Source organism: Ips typographus, linkage group LG3, assembly GCF_016097725.1.
Source record: "Ips typographus isolate SLU linkage group LG3, UJ_Ityp_2.0, whole genome shotgun sequence".
In the NCBI taxonomy this organism is placed as follows: Eukaryota; Metazoa; Arthropoda; class Insecta; order Coleoptera; family Curculionidae; genus Ips; species Ips typographus.
Window position 1 is genome coordinate 6,378,488 of NC_138424.1, and position 13,207 is coordinate 6,391,694.

The 13,207-nt window shown below is 32.4% G+C and overlaps 2 protein-coding genes across 3 annotated transcripts in view; one reads left to right on the forward strand and one right to left on the reverse strand.

Moving 5' to 3' along the window:
- LOC145726647 (uncharacterized) overlaps positions 1-13,207 on the forward strand; it is a 217,973-nt gene that overhangs the window by 102,889 nt on the left and 101,877 nt on the right. The gene's annotated exons all lie outside the window — the stretch shown is intronic.
- Positions 11,807-12,693, reverse strand: LOC145726553 (uncharacterized). The gene is made up of 2 exons (XM_081975695.1): positions 12,255-12,693; positions 11,807-12,190 (listed from the first exon to the last, which is right to left on the reverse strand). Exons 1-2 carry the CDS (start codon positions 12,669-12,671, stop codon positions 11,933-11,935), a joined length of 675 nt encoding a protein of 224 aa, XP_081831821.1. The 5' UTR covers positions 12,672-12,693; the 3' UTR covers positions 11,807-11,932.

Genomic DNA, 13,207 nt, shown 5'->3' on the forward strand with positions numbered 1-13,207 from the left:
ACGTTTAAACTACATTTTTAAGGTCACGTGACTGTTTTTGACAATGTCAACTGGCCTTTACAGTGTTGCAAGCTCAACAATTGAATTATCAAAGTCTCGTGACGTGTATTTTGCAATTTAAGTTTGTACAACTGTCTAAATTTAATTTATCAATTTTCTAAAGTTTAAACTGCGTTCTGAAGGTCACGTGACCGTTTTTGACAATGTCAACTGGCCTTTAGAGTGTTGCAAGCTCAAAAATTGAATTATCAAAGTCACGTGACGTGTATTTTGCAATTTAAGTTTGTACAACTGTCTAAATTTAATTTATCAATTTTCCAAAGTTTAAACTACATTTTTAAGATCACGTGACAGTTTTTGACAGGTCTCAACTGGCTTTTACAGTATTGCAAGCTCAAAATTGTATTATTAACGTCACGTAAAGTGTATTTTACAATTTCAGCTTTTAAAACTGTCTAAATTTAATTTACCAAATGATCAACTTTTAAATTACCTTTTAAAGTCACGTGACTATTTTTGACAGGTGTCTCAGTTGGCTTAGACAGTGTTGCAAGCTCAAAATTGCATTATCAACGTAACGTGTATTTTACAATTTCAGCTTTTACAACTGTCTAAATTTAATTTACTAAATTCTCAACGTTTAAACTAGATTTTAAAAGCCACGTGACGGTTTTTGACAGGTCTCAACTGGCTTTTACAATGTTGCAAGCTAAAAATTTTATTATTAACGTCATGTAAAGTGTATTTTACAATTTCAGCTTTTTCAAACAACTATCTAAATTTAATTTACCAAATGATCAACGTTTAAACCACATTTTAAAGGGACATCAAGGACATGCAGAATTGCATTATCAACGTCACGTGACGTGTATTTTGCAATTTAATTTTTTTCAACTGTCTAAATTTAATTTACCAATTTTTCACTTGAACGTTTTTGACAATCAACTGGCCTTTACAATGTTGCAAGCTCAAAAATTGAATTATCAAGTCACGTGACTGTCTGTGTTTTTTTTTAATGATAGGTGTCTTTATTTGACAAGTGCTAACTTGGTTACTATGACAGTTAGAAGATTCGTTCAAACGTCAAAAATATAACCCGTAATTTTAGACAACCGTACAAAAAATATCTTTTGTTTGTCAGAATTTGGAAAAACAGTCACCTGGCCTTAGAAATGTTCAATTTTAAACTTTCGGCACAAGGTCAAATCAAGTGTCAAAAATTGGAAAAAACGTCACGTGACTTAAAAAAATCAGTTTTAAACTTTTAGATCTTCAAAATTTGGAAAAGCAATCACGTAACCTGACGAAGTAATTTTTATTGAATTTAAATAATTTAAAGGTATTTCGATGTATTTCCAGGCAATTTGGGGCATTTTAGACAGTTTTAAGGCAATATATCACTATGAGGCATTTTGAGCAATAATAGAAGCATTGTGAGGTATTTTAAAGGCATTTCAAGATATTTTGTATGCAAAAACGCATTTTGGTTTGTAAAAAATTATTGGCGGTTTACCCCTCGAATTTACCTCAAGCCTTAGTTAACATTGCAAATTTTGATATATTATTACCCCTTTGAAAACATTTTACAAAAATTGAGCTTTATACTAAGGCATTAATAATTTCCGGCAACACAGTGGGTCTAAACGATGAGACGGCGGCATTAAAAAAAGGGTAGCCCATTACCCCCGAAAACAGGATAGTTGATATAAAAAGGGAAATTAGGGCCGCCACAAAACCAATTTTAAAAGGATAATTCTCCTTTATAACCCTTTAAAAACGAGCAATTTTTATGTTTTGACATCCGACGCGGGTCGGGAGGGAAAGGAGGAGCGCGCGCGAAAGAAAGAAAAGTAGACGGCGTTATGGAGAAAGCAATTTAATTATTTTAAAAGGGAGCTTGAAAGACTACGGACAGGCGCTGACGGGGACGAAATTGCCGGAGAAATTAGCAGTGACAAATTTCTTTCTAGCTTGGAAGCATTATAGGCAAATTTTCAAAGCGACCATGGCGTGTTCAGCTTTCTAATAAGGGTTAATGGAATTTAGGGTTGTGAGTTTTCAGACGTGGCTGCGTTGCGGCTAGTTTTAGCAATAAATTGTTTAATTCTATACAAATTGTTAAACAAGTTCAATTTAATGTATAGCCCATATACAGGGTAGTGCAAATTACAGAAAAGAAAACGGGAAGAATGTTTTGAAATTATTGAGCTGGCTACTTATCCAGAAATTCTAAAAGAAGTTGCAAAAGCCAACATATACCAAAAAACAACTAAATTCTCTTAGGGTGAGAAGAATGTGCTGAAATGATTTAGCAGGCTAATTGCTTAAAAAATTTTGAAAGAGCATTTTAAGAGCCAACCTATATAAAAAAAATGGTTTCACTTAACAGGAGAAAAAAAGCGGAATAATTGTCCAAAAAATTTAAAAAAACTGACAGATTTCTGAGAACAGAAACAGAACAAATTTTTCATTTACTTGTTACAAACATTTCAAAAATCGCGTATTCTCTTCCCTCCCTTCACTTGCCGAAAACTTAATATATACCCTGTATTCTATATTGATATTCTTCATTTTTAAATTGTTATGCATAAAGCAAATGATACATAAAAAAATATGTAATTTTATTAATTTAAGCTTCTCAGGCTGTAATGACAAAAACTAAAAACACCACTGAAAACACCATTAATATTAATTAATCAAAATGTTCGGGTAATAAATGACCTACATTGTTATACAAATTTTCAGTATGCACAATACAGACAAATTGCTAAATGTTGCGTAATCATTATTAATGCAATTTTTGTAATTATCCTTCAATTACACATTCTGCTAACATATTGTCGTTGGAATCGATTCGATGCTATGTAAACACTATGTAAAAAATTGAAAGATGTTACAGTATGTAAAAGCAGTAAATTTTTGTTAATATTTCAAACATTCTTTTGACGATATTGATGAAATTTAATACATTTATTTTTTAGCATTAAAGAGGTTGAACTTCTTATGTGATAAAGACTCGTTTTTTGTGTGCTAATTTCACTTAATATAAAGTCCTTTGGTATAAATAATAAAAGTTTGCCAAAATTGCACTTTTGACAAAAATGGCTTTTCATCAATTTTTGAATGATTGTAACTTTTTTATTTGAACTCTTATAGATTTCACTAAAACGCCATTAGAAAGAGGATAAAAAATACTACAAAATGAGCCAAAACTGGCCTCTCTAGCTCTTCATGTTACCGCGGTATTGAATTTAAAAAATTAGGAAAAAAACACCCCTAATTCAATTCACCATTCTTTCAATTTATTTGAAAAATATAAAATTTTAAAGTGCTTTTTTTGTACTTATTTTTCCTAATTTACGGTCCTTTGGTATAAATATGTCCTTTGCTGTGCATTGGAGCAAAATAAAAAATTGCTAAAATTGCTCTTTTTGCAAAAATAGCATTTTTTCAATTTTTTAATGATTGTAACTTTTTTATTTGAACTCTTATAGATTTCACTAAAACGCCATTAGAAAAAGGATACAAAATAATACAAAATGAGCCAAAACTGGCCTCTCTACCTCTTCATATTACTGCGATATTGAACTTTAAACAGTAGAAAAAACGACTCCTCATACAATTCTTTATATTTTTTTGAAAATTGAAAAATTTATAAGTGCTTAAAGATAAACTTTTATATTTTTCTAATTTTTATTTTTTAAAGTCTACTACTTGCGCGAATAATATACTATCTCAGTAGCTTGTCAAACTGTGCAAGGAGATAGAACAACTGATAGTAGAAAGAAAGTTGGCAACTTTAGTTTCCCGTGATATAACTAGCTTTATGGCACCATCCATCCCGAGTATAACTTTGTTGCAGGGAAAATAGTTAATAATTAACTTGCTGTAACTAGAGTGTTCCACAAACGGAGCCGACAGTATCAACACGGCCCCACGGGAGTACAATAATTAAAGTAAAGATTTGTGCATGATTTTGTGAAATATTAAGGAACGGAGAATTTTTAATGAACTGGCGCAGGTATGATGGCTCGAAACTTTCCTGAGAACCGTCTGCGAGTTTAATTATTAACAGTTTATAAAATTTTCAGTAATTGCGGAGCCATTTTAATATGGTTTTAATGTAAAAAGGAGCGGAAAATTAATTACTCTTTTGTAGAAATTCCAGTCTAATTTCCACTTGTTTGTTTACCGCGAGACTCCATCATTCTTAGCCGCCATCTGCCCGGGAGTTTGTCGTTTTTCGGGCGCGCCGGTTTCGACGGTAATTTTTCAACTTGTTTTTTTCTCGTGTCCCCAACTTCTCAAGACTCACAGAAAATTAATAATAACAGATGTCCGGGAATTCATAACAAGAGAAACACAACGGACAACTTCCGCACAACTTCTTATTGACGCTACCAACTTTAACATGTATATTTTTCGCGGCTGAAAAACCGGCAAAGATTAATTAATGTTCAAATGATCTGACAAGACGACTTATTTGCACCAGCACAAAACGCAAACTTTCCGACACGTCTCCCGGATACCGTTTTCAGGACACGTCCGAACATGCCGCAGGCCGTGCGGAATAGCAAACAAGAGAGTGTATTAATTCTGATTTGTTCAAAATACCCGAAGCGGGAATCCTGTTATATGCGCGATCTGAATTATATTCCTACCCTGTATACAACCTGCACACAAAAAAAATAACAATCCGGATTGTTTGTTTCAAATTAAATTAATTAATTTGTCCGAAGCAACTTCATTAGAAGGAATTTTAATTACTTTGGATACACAAACAACATGTTGACTGGAACAGGGTGATATTCTAATTATGTTTCAGTTAAAAATCAAAACAATAAACTTAGCAATTTGATTATGACCAAAAATAGTAATTAAAACCAGACCCATTTAATGTCCAGATTAAAATAGTAATATACACATCAAAATGCTACTTAGCAAATAAGGCAGCACGTAAAAATGTATAAAATCAATAGTAAAATAAACCAAAATAACAGTAAATTAAAGTAAAGCAAATCTTATTAACCATTTCAAAATTTTGTATAAAGTGTAGTTTTAAAAACTGTGAAAAATGTTATAGTCTAAATAACTTGCAATGCCTTAAAATTAGTTCAAAACTACAAGATTTTTAAGTTTTTTAAAATGATCGAAAGCTACTTTTCATAACACAACATGCGTTAATATTACTTTGAAAAAGTGGTTCAACAGATGTTTTAAAACAACGGTAAAACAAAACTTTTGTTCATCTTTTGATTTTGTTTAAATTTTTAAAATAAAAAAGAATAGAATGAAATTTAAGACTTAAAACCACATTTTTGTCAATTTTGTTAAAACTGTCCTTTTAACTTTTCACGTAATTAACTAGAAACAAATTTGACTAAAAAATTGTCTTATAATATCTGAGACATCCTGTATTTAGCATTGTTAAAATATTAATTAACACACTTATTACACTACACACTTAGACAACTACTTATTTTAAAAAGACAAGTAAAATCCTGTATATCTTTCAAGTTTTGAATTGTACCAAGATTGAAACTCTTGTGGAGCAAAATAAAAAAATGAAAATTTGACAAAAAATGCCATGTTTTCAATTTTCGAAAGGTTGAAAGTGGTTATTTTACCTAATTTAGGGTCCATTGGTATAAATATGCCCTTTGCTGTGCATTGAAACCTTTCTGGAGCAAATTGAAAAATTTCCAAAATTGCTCTTTTGGCAAAAAATTATATTTTTATTTGCAATTATCAAAATAATAAAAAATACTACAAAATGAGCGAAAACTCGTCTTTCTAGTTCTTCATGTATACCGAGATAATGAATTTCAAAAACTAGTTAAAAAAAACTCCTAATACCCTTGATATATTTTTTAAATTAAAATTTGTTTTTTTGTTCTTATTTCATTTAGTTTAAGGTCTTTTGGTAAAAATATGCCCTTTGCTGTTCAATGGAACCCTCTTGGAGCAAATAAAAAAAAACATTTTTTCAATTTTTGAAATCCGTGTTTCTAAAGTTAGATCGTCCAAATTTATTCCTGAAGATTGTGCTGTTATAGAACTAAAAGCATCGATGAAAAGAGTGTAACACAGAAACCACGATATCAATTGTAAATAACCTCTATAAACTCATAAAACTAAAACTTAATTATTGAAAGTTACATGACATACTATTAACCTACATCATAACTTGTGTGCATATGATACACCGTTTATTACTCACAGCTTGCCCATAAATATAAATTATGGTTAGCAATTGAGCAGCAGTTTTATCGCTTTTCCTGATTAAAATTGTTTCTATATTCCTCACAAAAAAATGATCTTTTCGATCAATTATCCAGCCATCTATTAGAGAACTTTTTCAATTATTAAACAAAAACTGACCGGACGGTAGTTCAGGCCGTTTTAAAGATATCTGTCATAATTAAAACATTTTTGCAATACTTTTACGCGATCGAGGGGATATTAAAAAGTTTGCACTCCTACATTCAGATAACCAAAAAAAAAACGAACAAAAAGGTAAAACTCTAAAATTTCTGTTTTTATTATACTTCGAGCAACTCTTTCGTTGGCCTCCGGTCACTTTTGCCTGGATTGTTTAATGTGTAATTTTTACTTTGTAAGTAAATATTCGCTGAAACTTTTTTGAATCCGAGTGTTTAATTTAACTTTTCCGATACGCCGGTTTAGCCCAAAAAAAGCAACTGGAACGTAATAGGATATTCGATTGAAGCTACGAAAACAAAGAACGTTATGAGTTTAAGTTCGAGAATCTAACAAAAAGCGAAACTTTATTATTTATTTTAGGGTAACCAAAGAAGAATGAAACGTCACACAAACTTTAACTCGTTAAGTGTTAAGTCGTGTTATGATTCGAAACTTTCGTTTGTGTTTTTTGACTTCCAAGTTTTCTCTATACAACCACGTCAGCCCTTAGAGCTCTAAATTTAAATAGAGCGAATCCGGTCCGGTCGCTCAACGGACAAAAAAAAATAGTTGGAAGCGCAAGAAATGCGGCTCTTACCCGGACTAGTAGTAAATTTCTATTTTTAACCATCCGGCCGGGTTGTTTATTACGCCAACTCTCCCTGGAAGAGTAATTAATAACAATTAACATCATCCCCCGTCCTGACCCGGGCCCGTATTAAAAATGATAAACGCCGTATCGTTAAAATAATTGCGAATTTTTATTTGGAGAGAAATGTAGCCATATTAAAAATTTAACGACGACTGCCGGCCCGAATAAATATGATAAAGCTACGGAAAATGGGAACCTTGAATTTTTAAAGACTCAAGTTATTCGTAAATTATATTAGAATAGCGTTTTTCTTTAGATACATGTAAGAAATCACATTCCAAGCAAAGTAAGTCTACGATGCTAATATTACCATAGATAAGTAAATAATCTAACTTTGCCTACAGTATGGTTAAAAACTAGTTTCTTTAGCGATTTACATTTTTGAGATATCTAAATTTTAAAAGTACTTACACACATTATATTACTACACAACCTCTACAACCTTAAAACGGCCCATACATTATACAATTAGTTGTACGACAAGTTGTACGATAGATTGAACATACAATTGATGCGTCAAGTTGCACCTGATTTTGGTCACACACACAAACGATCTGAGAATCAATCAGTCTTGAAGATTTGTAGTTTTTAAACTTCTGTAGCACATAGAGCATAATGCCGCGTACGTTGTCAAAAACAACTACAGCAGCAATAGTGGTCGCTTTAGTTCATGATAAAAGAAAGGTTAGGAAAAAGAAAAGAAAGGAAAAAGTTTATGTTTATTGGCATATTCATTGGATTTCACATCCCACAAACAAACCTGCTCCCGATGGAGATCAATAAATTCAGTCAAAAATATATGTCTCCATATTTGCGGGAGTTTTAAGTTCTTTTTTTAATTTTATGTCGAATTTATTTGGTAAGTCGTGAGTTGCGCATAGATCAGTCCGATTTGTCGTATATCAAACGACGTCGTACAATCAATTTTTCTCCAGTCAAACTACCGTACGATTCAACCGGGTCGTACGACTATGCAATTATCGTTTCGACGGTCGAATCTAACTGAGTTGTACAACTAATTGTATAATGTATGGGCCGTTTTACTACCCTCCTTCCCCTGCAACCGCACCCTTCTGGAGCAAAATAATTTTTTTTTACTTTTTACAAAAATTGCATTTTTTTAATGGTCATCACTTCTTTATTTGAATTCCGGTTTCATTCAATCACCATCCGATAGAGCATTAAATGTACTATAAATTGAGTCAAAACTCATCTCTCTAACTCTTTACGTTTCCGAGATATGCAAATTCGAAAAAATTCGGAACCTTCAAAACCAAGTTAGCATTTTTTCATATGCTAGGACGTCTGGAATGAAATTTATTGTATACTAAAATATAATATTATTTTCTGCATTTACTATAATACAAATAATAAACTCAAAAGATTTTCTAAACTTGCAAGATTTTTAATGAGTACCTAATAAATTTGGTAAAGTAAAGTAAAATTTGACCGGTAAATCACATACTGTAATTCTGGCAGTTCAAATTTTGACACCGCTTTTCTCCCTGACTCTATCAAATTTTGCAGTGTTTTTTCATGTTATCGGATAGAAAATTTAATGAGGATTCCAAAAAGGTGCTTAAAACAATCATTTTCTTACTCTAAGTGTATTTTTACTGGCGATTTTATCCTTGACTGTCCTTTAAACCGTGTCCAAATTTTATACCACAATTTCAACTGATTTAAATATTTGTTGCAGCATACCAGTTTTTCTTAAATAACTCGAAAACGGTGAAAGTAACAAAAAATTTGCAAGAGACCAAAAATGTTTCCAATCAACTCCTTAATCCAACGCCGTAAGTTTGCAGGACCGTTTTTGCTACCAGTATACAGAGTGTGCAAGAAAATTATGGTGCTTCACTATTTTTGTCACCCTGTACGCAAATTTTAAGATAGAATTTTTTACTTTACACTTCTGGAAAGAGGAGCTCAAAACGGTTTTTTCAAGTGGCTGAACCACCCTGAACACCTTGAAATGACTGAGTTACAGAGTGTTAAAATTTTAAACCGCAAATTCAACTGATTTGAAAATTTGTTGCATCAAACCAGTTTTTGCTAAATAACTCAGTACCGTAAGTTTGTAGGACTGTTTAGTGATTCATTATTAGTGACTTTAGAACAGTAAAGTGTAGTGATTCAGATTTATGACTTTACAAATTAATGACAGAAAAATGATATCTTTCAAGCAAGTTTCAATTAAACCCATAAATTTACAGGTCAAATTGGAATTTACTGGTAAAATTGGTACATTTTCGTGTCACACTAAATTCTACTTTTCCAATTTTACTTTATCTTATCGGTAAATAATCGGTCACGGTTAATTTTGCACTCCGTAATCTTTAATGTGATGAAGGAGAGGAGTATTTGAATAGATCCTAGTTTTCCTAGTTCTTAAAGTTAATTGTACCTTTTTTTATTTTTCACTAAAACTGAAGAAGTACAGCCGTTCCATGATATTTTATTAAAATCATGGATAACGGAACACCTTTAACACAAACCAAACACCCTTTTTGGATTAGAAAATAAATCTTTCACTTTTCAAGTCGGACGTTAATTCTCATTAAAAAGTCATGTATTAATTAAAGTTTACCCTATCGAGAGGCAAACCGGGCAATGGCTTGGGTCTCCTTCTTATTAATTTTCCACGCAAAAATGGATAATTCTCGGTATAAGTTCTGAAACGACCACGCCCGAATAAATTAACAACTGATTAGTAAACATTAGTGTCCCGATAGAGCCGAAGCAATAAACAGCCGAGGCCGGGTCCCGACTTGACAGTCTTATTAAAAACACAAGAAAGTAAGTTCATTTTCTCATTAATTTCCCCCGCTACTCAAATATTTAAGATCAAATGGAATTAGGAAGGAAGAAACATGCCGAGGACAGCTTGCATAATAAGACGAATGTCTACGGGGAGTCGGAGCCGGGGGATGCTGGGAAAGACGGAAAGTTTTTGCAACTTTTATCTGGAACGTTGTCCTGTCTTGAGAAGATTAAAATCGCACCCGGTACTGCTTTTTTAGCCAAAAACTGTGTTATCAATTTTATTCCAGTTTGAAATTACCTAAATACGGAAGTATCCAGCAAGCACATCTATAAGAAATCTAATTGAATTACTTCAACTTTAGTGTGTAAAAAATTAGTAGGTACATGCAAATGTCTGTTTCTTCTGTATTGTAACAGTTAGGTCAAGTGATTTATCCTTTTATACTATTTGAGAACGATTACACAATAGGTTCCGATTTTAAACAAAAAATTGTCGCTAACCTACCCTAACCTTAAAACTTCAGTGATATAAATCATCAACATCTTATCTTCATTACGTGTGTATTTTTATCGATTTAGATGCTCGTTTCTATTCGAAGATTTTAGGTAAAGGACGAACACTCCTAAAACTTTGTCTGTTTGTCTTGAGAAAGCACGATTGAAATTCAGCAACGAATGACAATGAACCGAGTTAATAAAGTGAAAAATCGTCTTGAACCGTTTATTTTCGTGTCGAAAAGTTAAGACTGCCAGGAATTAAGGGCATTAGGAAGCCTCGACATCGCGGAATGGTAAAAAAGGGTAATTATCGCTATGGGGTCGCTACCATAGACGTGCAAATTTTCAAACTCTTCAATTTTGAAATCAACTTTCAGTGAAAGGAACTTTTTAAAGCAACGACAGAATAACAAGAAAAAGTGATTTTAACAGAAAATTTTAGAATGTAATTTAAGTGGCACGCCAATGGAGAAACAAATATAGAAGTAGGTTGGAAAATGGGCGCCCAGCACAAGAGGGCGCGTGAGAAACTTTTCTTCGATGGCTTTCGAGTTATAATTATTCAATTAGATGCGCAGACGGAATTGATATTTGATGAAAAAGTTTGTAAGAATTTTAATTTTAACGGCACTTTTGCAGCATCTCGCGATATAAATCGCCAACGAATCGAGTTAACTCCGCGTTTTATTGAGTGTTTTCCAATAGACTTAACTTTACATAAAATCGGTTTACATTATTATTTTTCTAGAATAACCAAGATAATTGAGTTTGTCAGTTCAAGATACGTACGGATTATAATAGAGAAAACCGAGCATTACGCAAACCGCAAAATTAAATTCGGTAAAGTGTCTACATGAAGAGTTAAATTTTCATCAATTTAATATTCTCTCGTAACACCAGACAGTGTACTGTAATAGAATATTTCATTACCAGTACAGAAATGAGGATTTTTCCGTGCGCGCGTGACAAATTCTCGTGTGAGGCGCAGCCGAACACGGGAAGTCATGCAAGAACGGAAAATCCATTTCTGGACGAGTAATGAACGATATTTTTTATTATACTTAGGTACCTGAAATCAACATAAACAAAAAATATCGCAAAAAATTATTAAGAAAATCGGGAATATTTATTTTTATTTTTAAAACAGTAAAAATGTAAGTACATACAATTCAAATTAACAAAAAAAATACAAGTAGGTAATTCTAAGAAAATTAATTTTGGACAGAACCGTTATTATTAATAGTAATATTTATTGTACAATTCGTATTATTGTTGAAGCTCAATCCCTTTTGCATTTCTTTTTGTTGAACTAAAGACTCTTCTAAAGATGTTGAAGCGGAGTGTTCGTGTGTGCTTTGGTTCTCTTGATTGACTGTTACAGATGTTGTAGTTTCCAAGTTACAAGGGCTAAACAACTTCCGTGATATTTCAATTTTTCTTTGTATGGACTCTTCTATTATCCTTCTGCTACATTGGAAGAAAGCCATCCTCCGTGTCTTTTCAAAGTGAGCAAATCACCGCCGTTTTCCACCAACATGATTGCCGAAGAGCGCCTTAGCCCATGTCCGGTATATTTTTCGGGATTTTTTAGTTTTAGGTATTTTGCAACAAGTTTTGGAATACCACTGATAGTATGGCACCCAACATGTTGAGCGTAACATCTTTGGTTTCGGTATGCAACAAATAATCTTCTACTCTCCATATGTTTAGGGCGGAGATCTGCGTATTTACGGTAAATTGTACAGGGATCGAATTTGCAATTTTCATTGGTAATGGTAAAACTTCTTGACCTGTGAGTTTTTCCATCTCGTAAGAACACGACAAGGAAACGCCCATTATCTTCCACATCATCTAAACTCAAACGTATTAAATCATCTCTGCGGCATGCACCGAAGATGCCAAACACTAAAATTACTTTTGCTAGTAGATATTCTCCATCTGAAGCTTCACATAAAAATTTGGTTACTTGTTCTGCTGTAAGAATCTTGGATTTCTTTGGTATATATCCTACAGCTTGTCGTTTCAAAAAAGCAATCGTTTTTGGATATTGATGGTGAGTATTTTCTTTTATTCCCAAACAACTCTTTAACATAGAGAATCGACTCCATAAAGTGGAGGATTTCATAGTGTTGGCTTTTTCAGAAAAATATACTAAAAGAATATCGTCACTCACAATTTTGATTCGTTTCTGAGTCCGCCATTCGGTAAAACTATTATATTCTTGTTCATATCTCAACCTGGATTTCACTGGTAATAAATCTGCACTCACTTCTGCCGCTCGTTGTAAGATATTTCCGGGAATATCCCGATTTTCTTCACAATCTGAATTCATTTTTGCAAAATGTAATAAATACATAAATACTTAATTTTCACTGACAGAAAATAAAATTTGTCATTAATAAATAAATCGTTGCTATAGACACATTACTCGTTTCTTTTTTTTCTTCGGGTTGCCATAGGATATCTAGTATCATGGATATCTATGTTTATTATTAAGCGCACGGAAAGAGGGATCGGGAAAAAATTTCCGTGCGCTGTTCCGAAAATGTCATATTTACTGTATTTTATAAACAGTTGAAAATGTAGTATTTTCTGTTAAGTATAATAAAAAAGCGTTTCCTATATGTATACAAGCAGTGCTCCATCACTTTTAATATAGAGCTTGTTTTAATTTTTAAAGTGGCCGTACAAATTTAAGCTTTGGTTTAACGAGCATAATTACAAAACATGAAAAATACGTCAAGTAACATTTTCAGTTTTTTTTTTAAACGATTTATTGTTCTTATTTCAAATGATACATTTTAGCTTTTTACTGTGCAAACAAACACTTTTGAAGCTAAATAAAAGGTTGAGAAAATTTGGACAAAA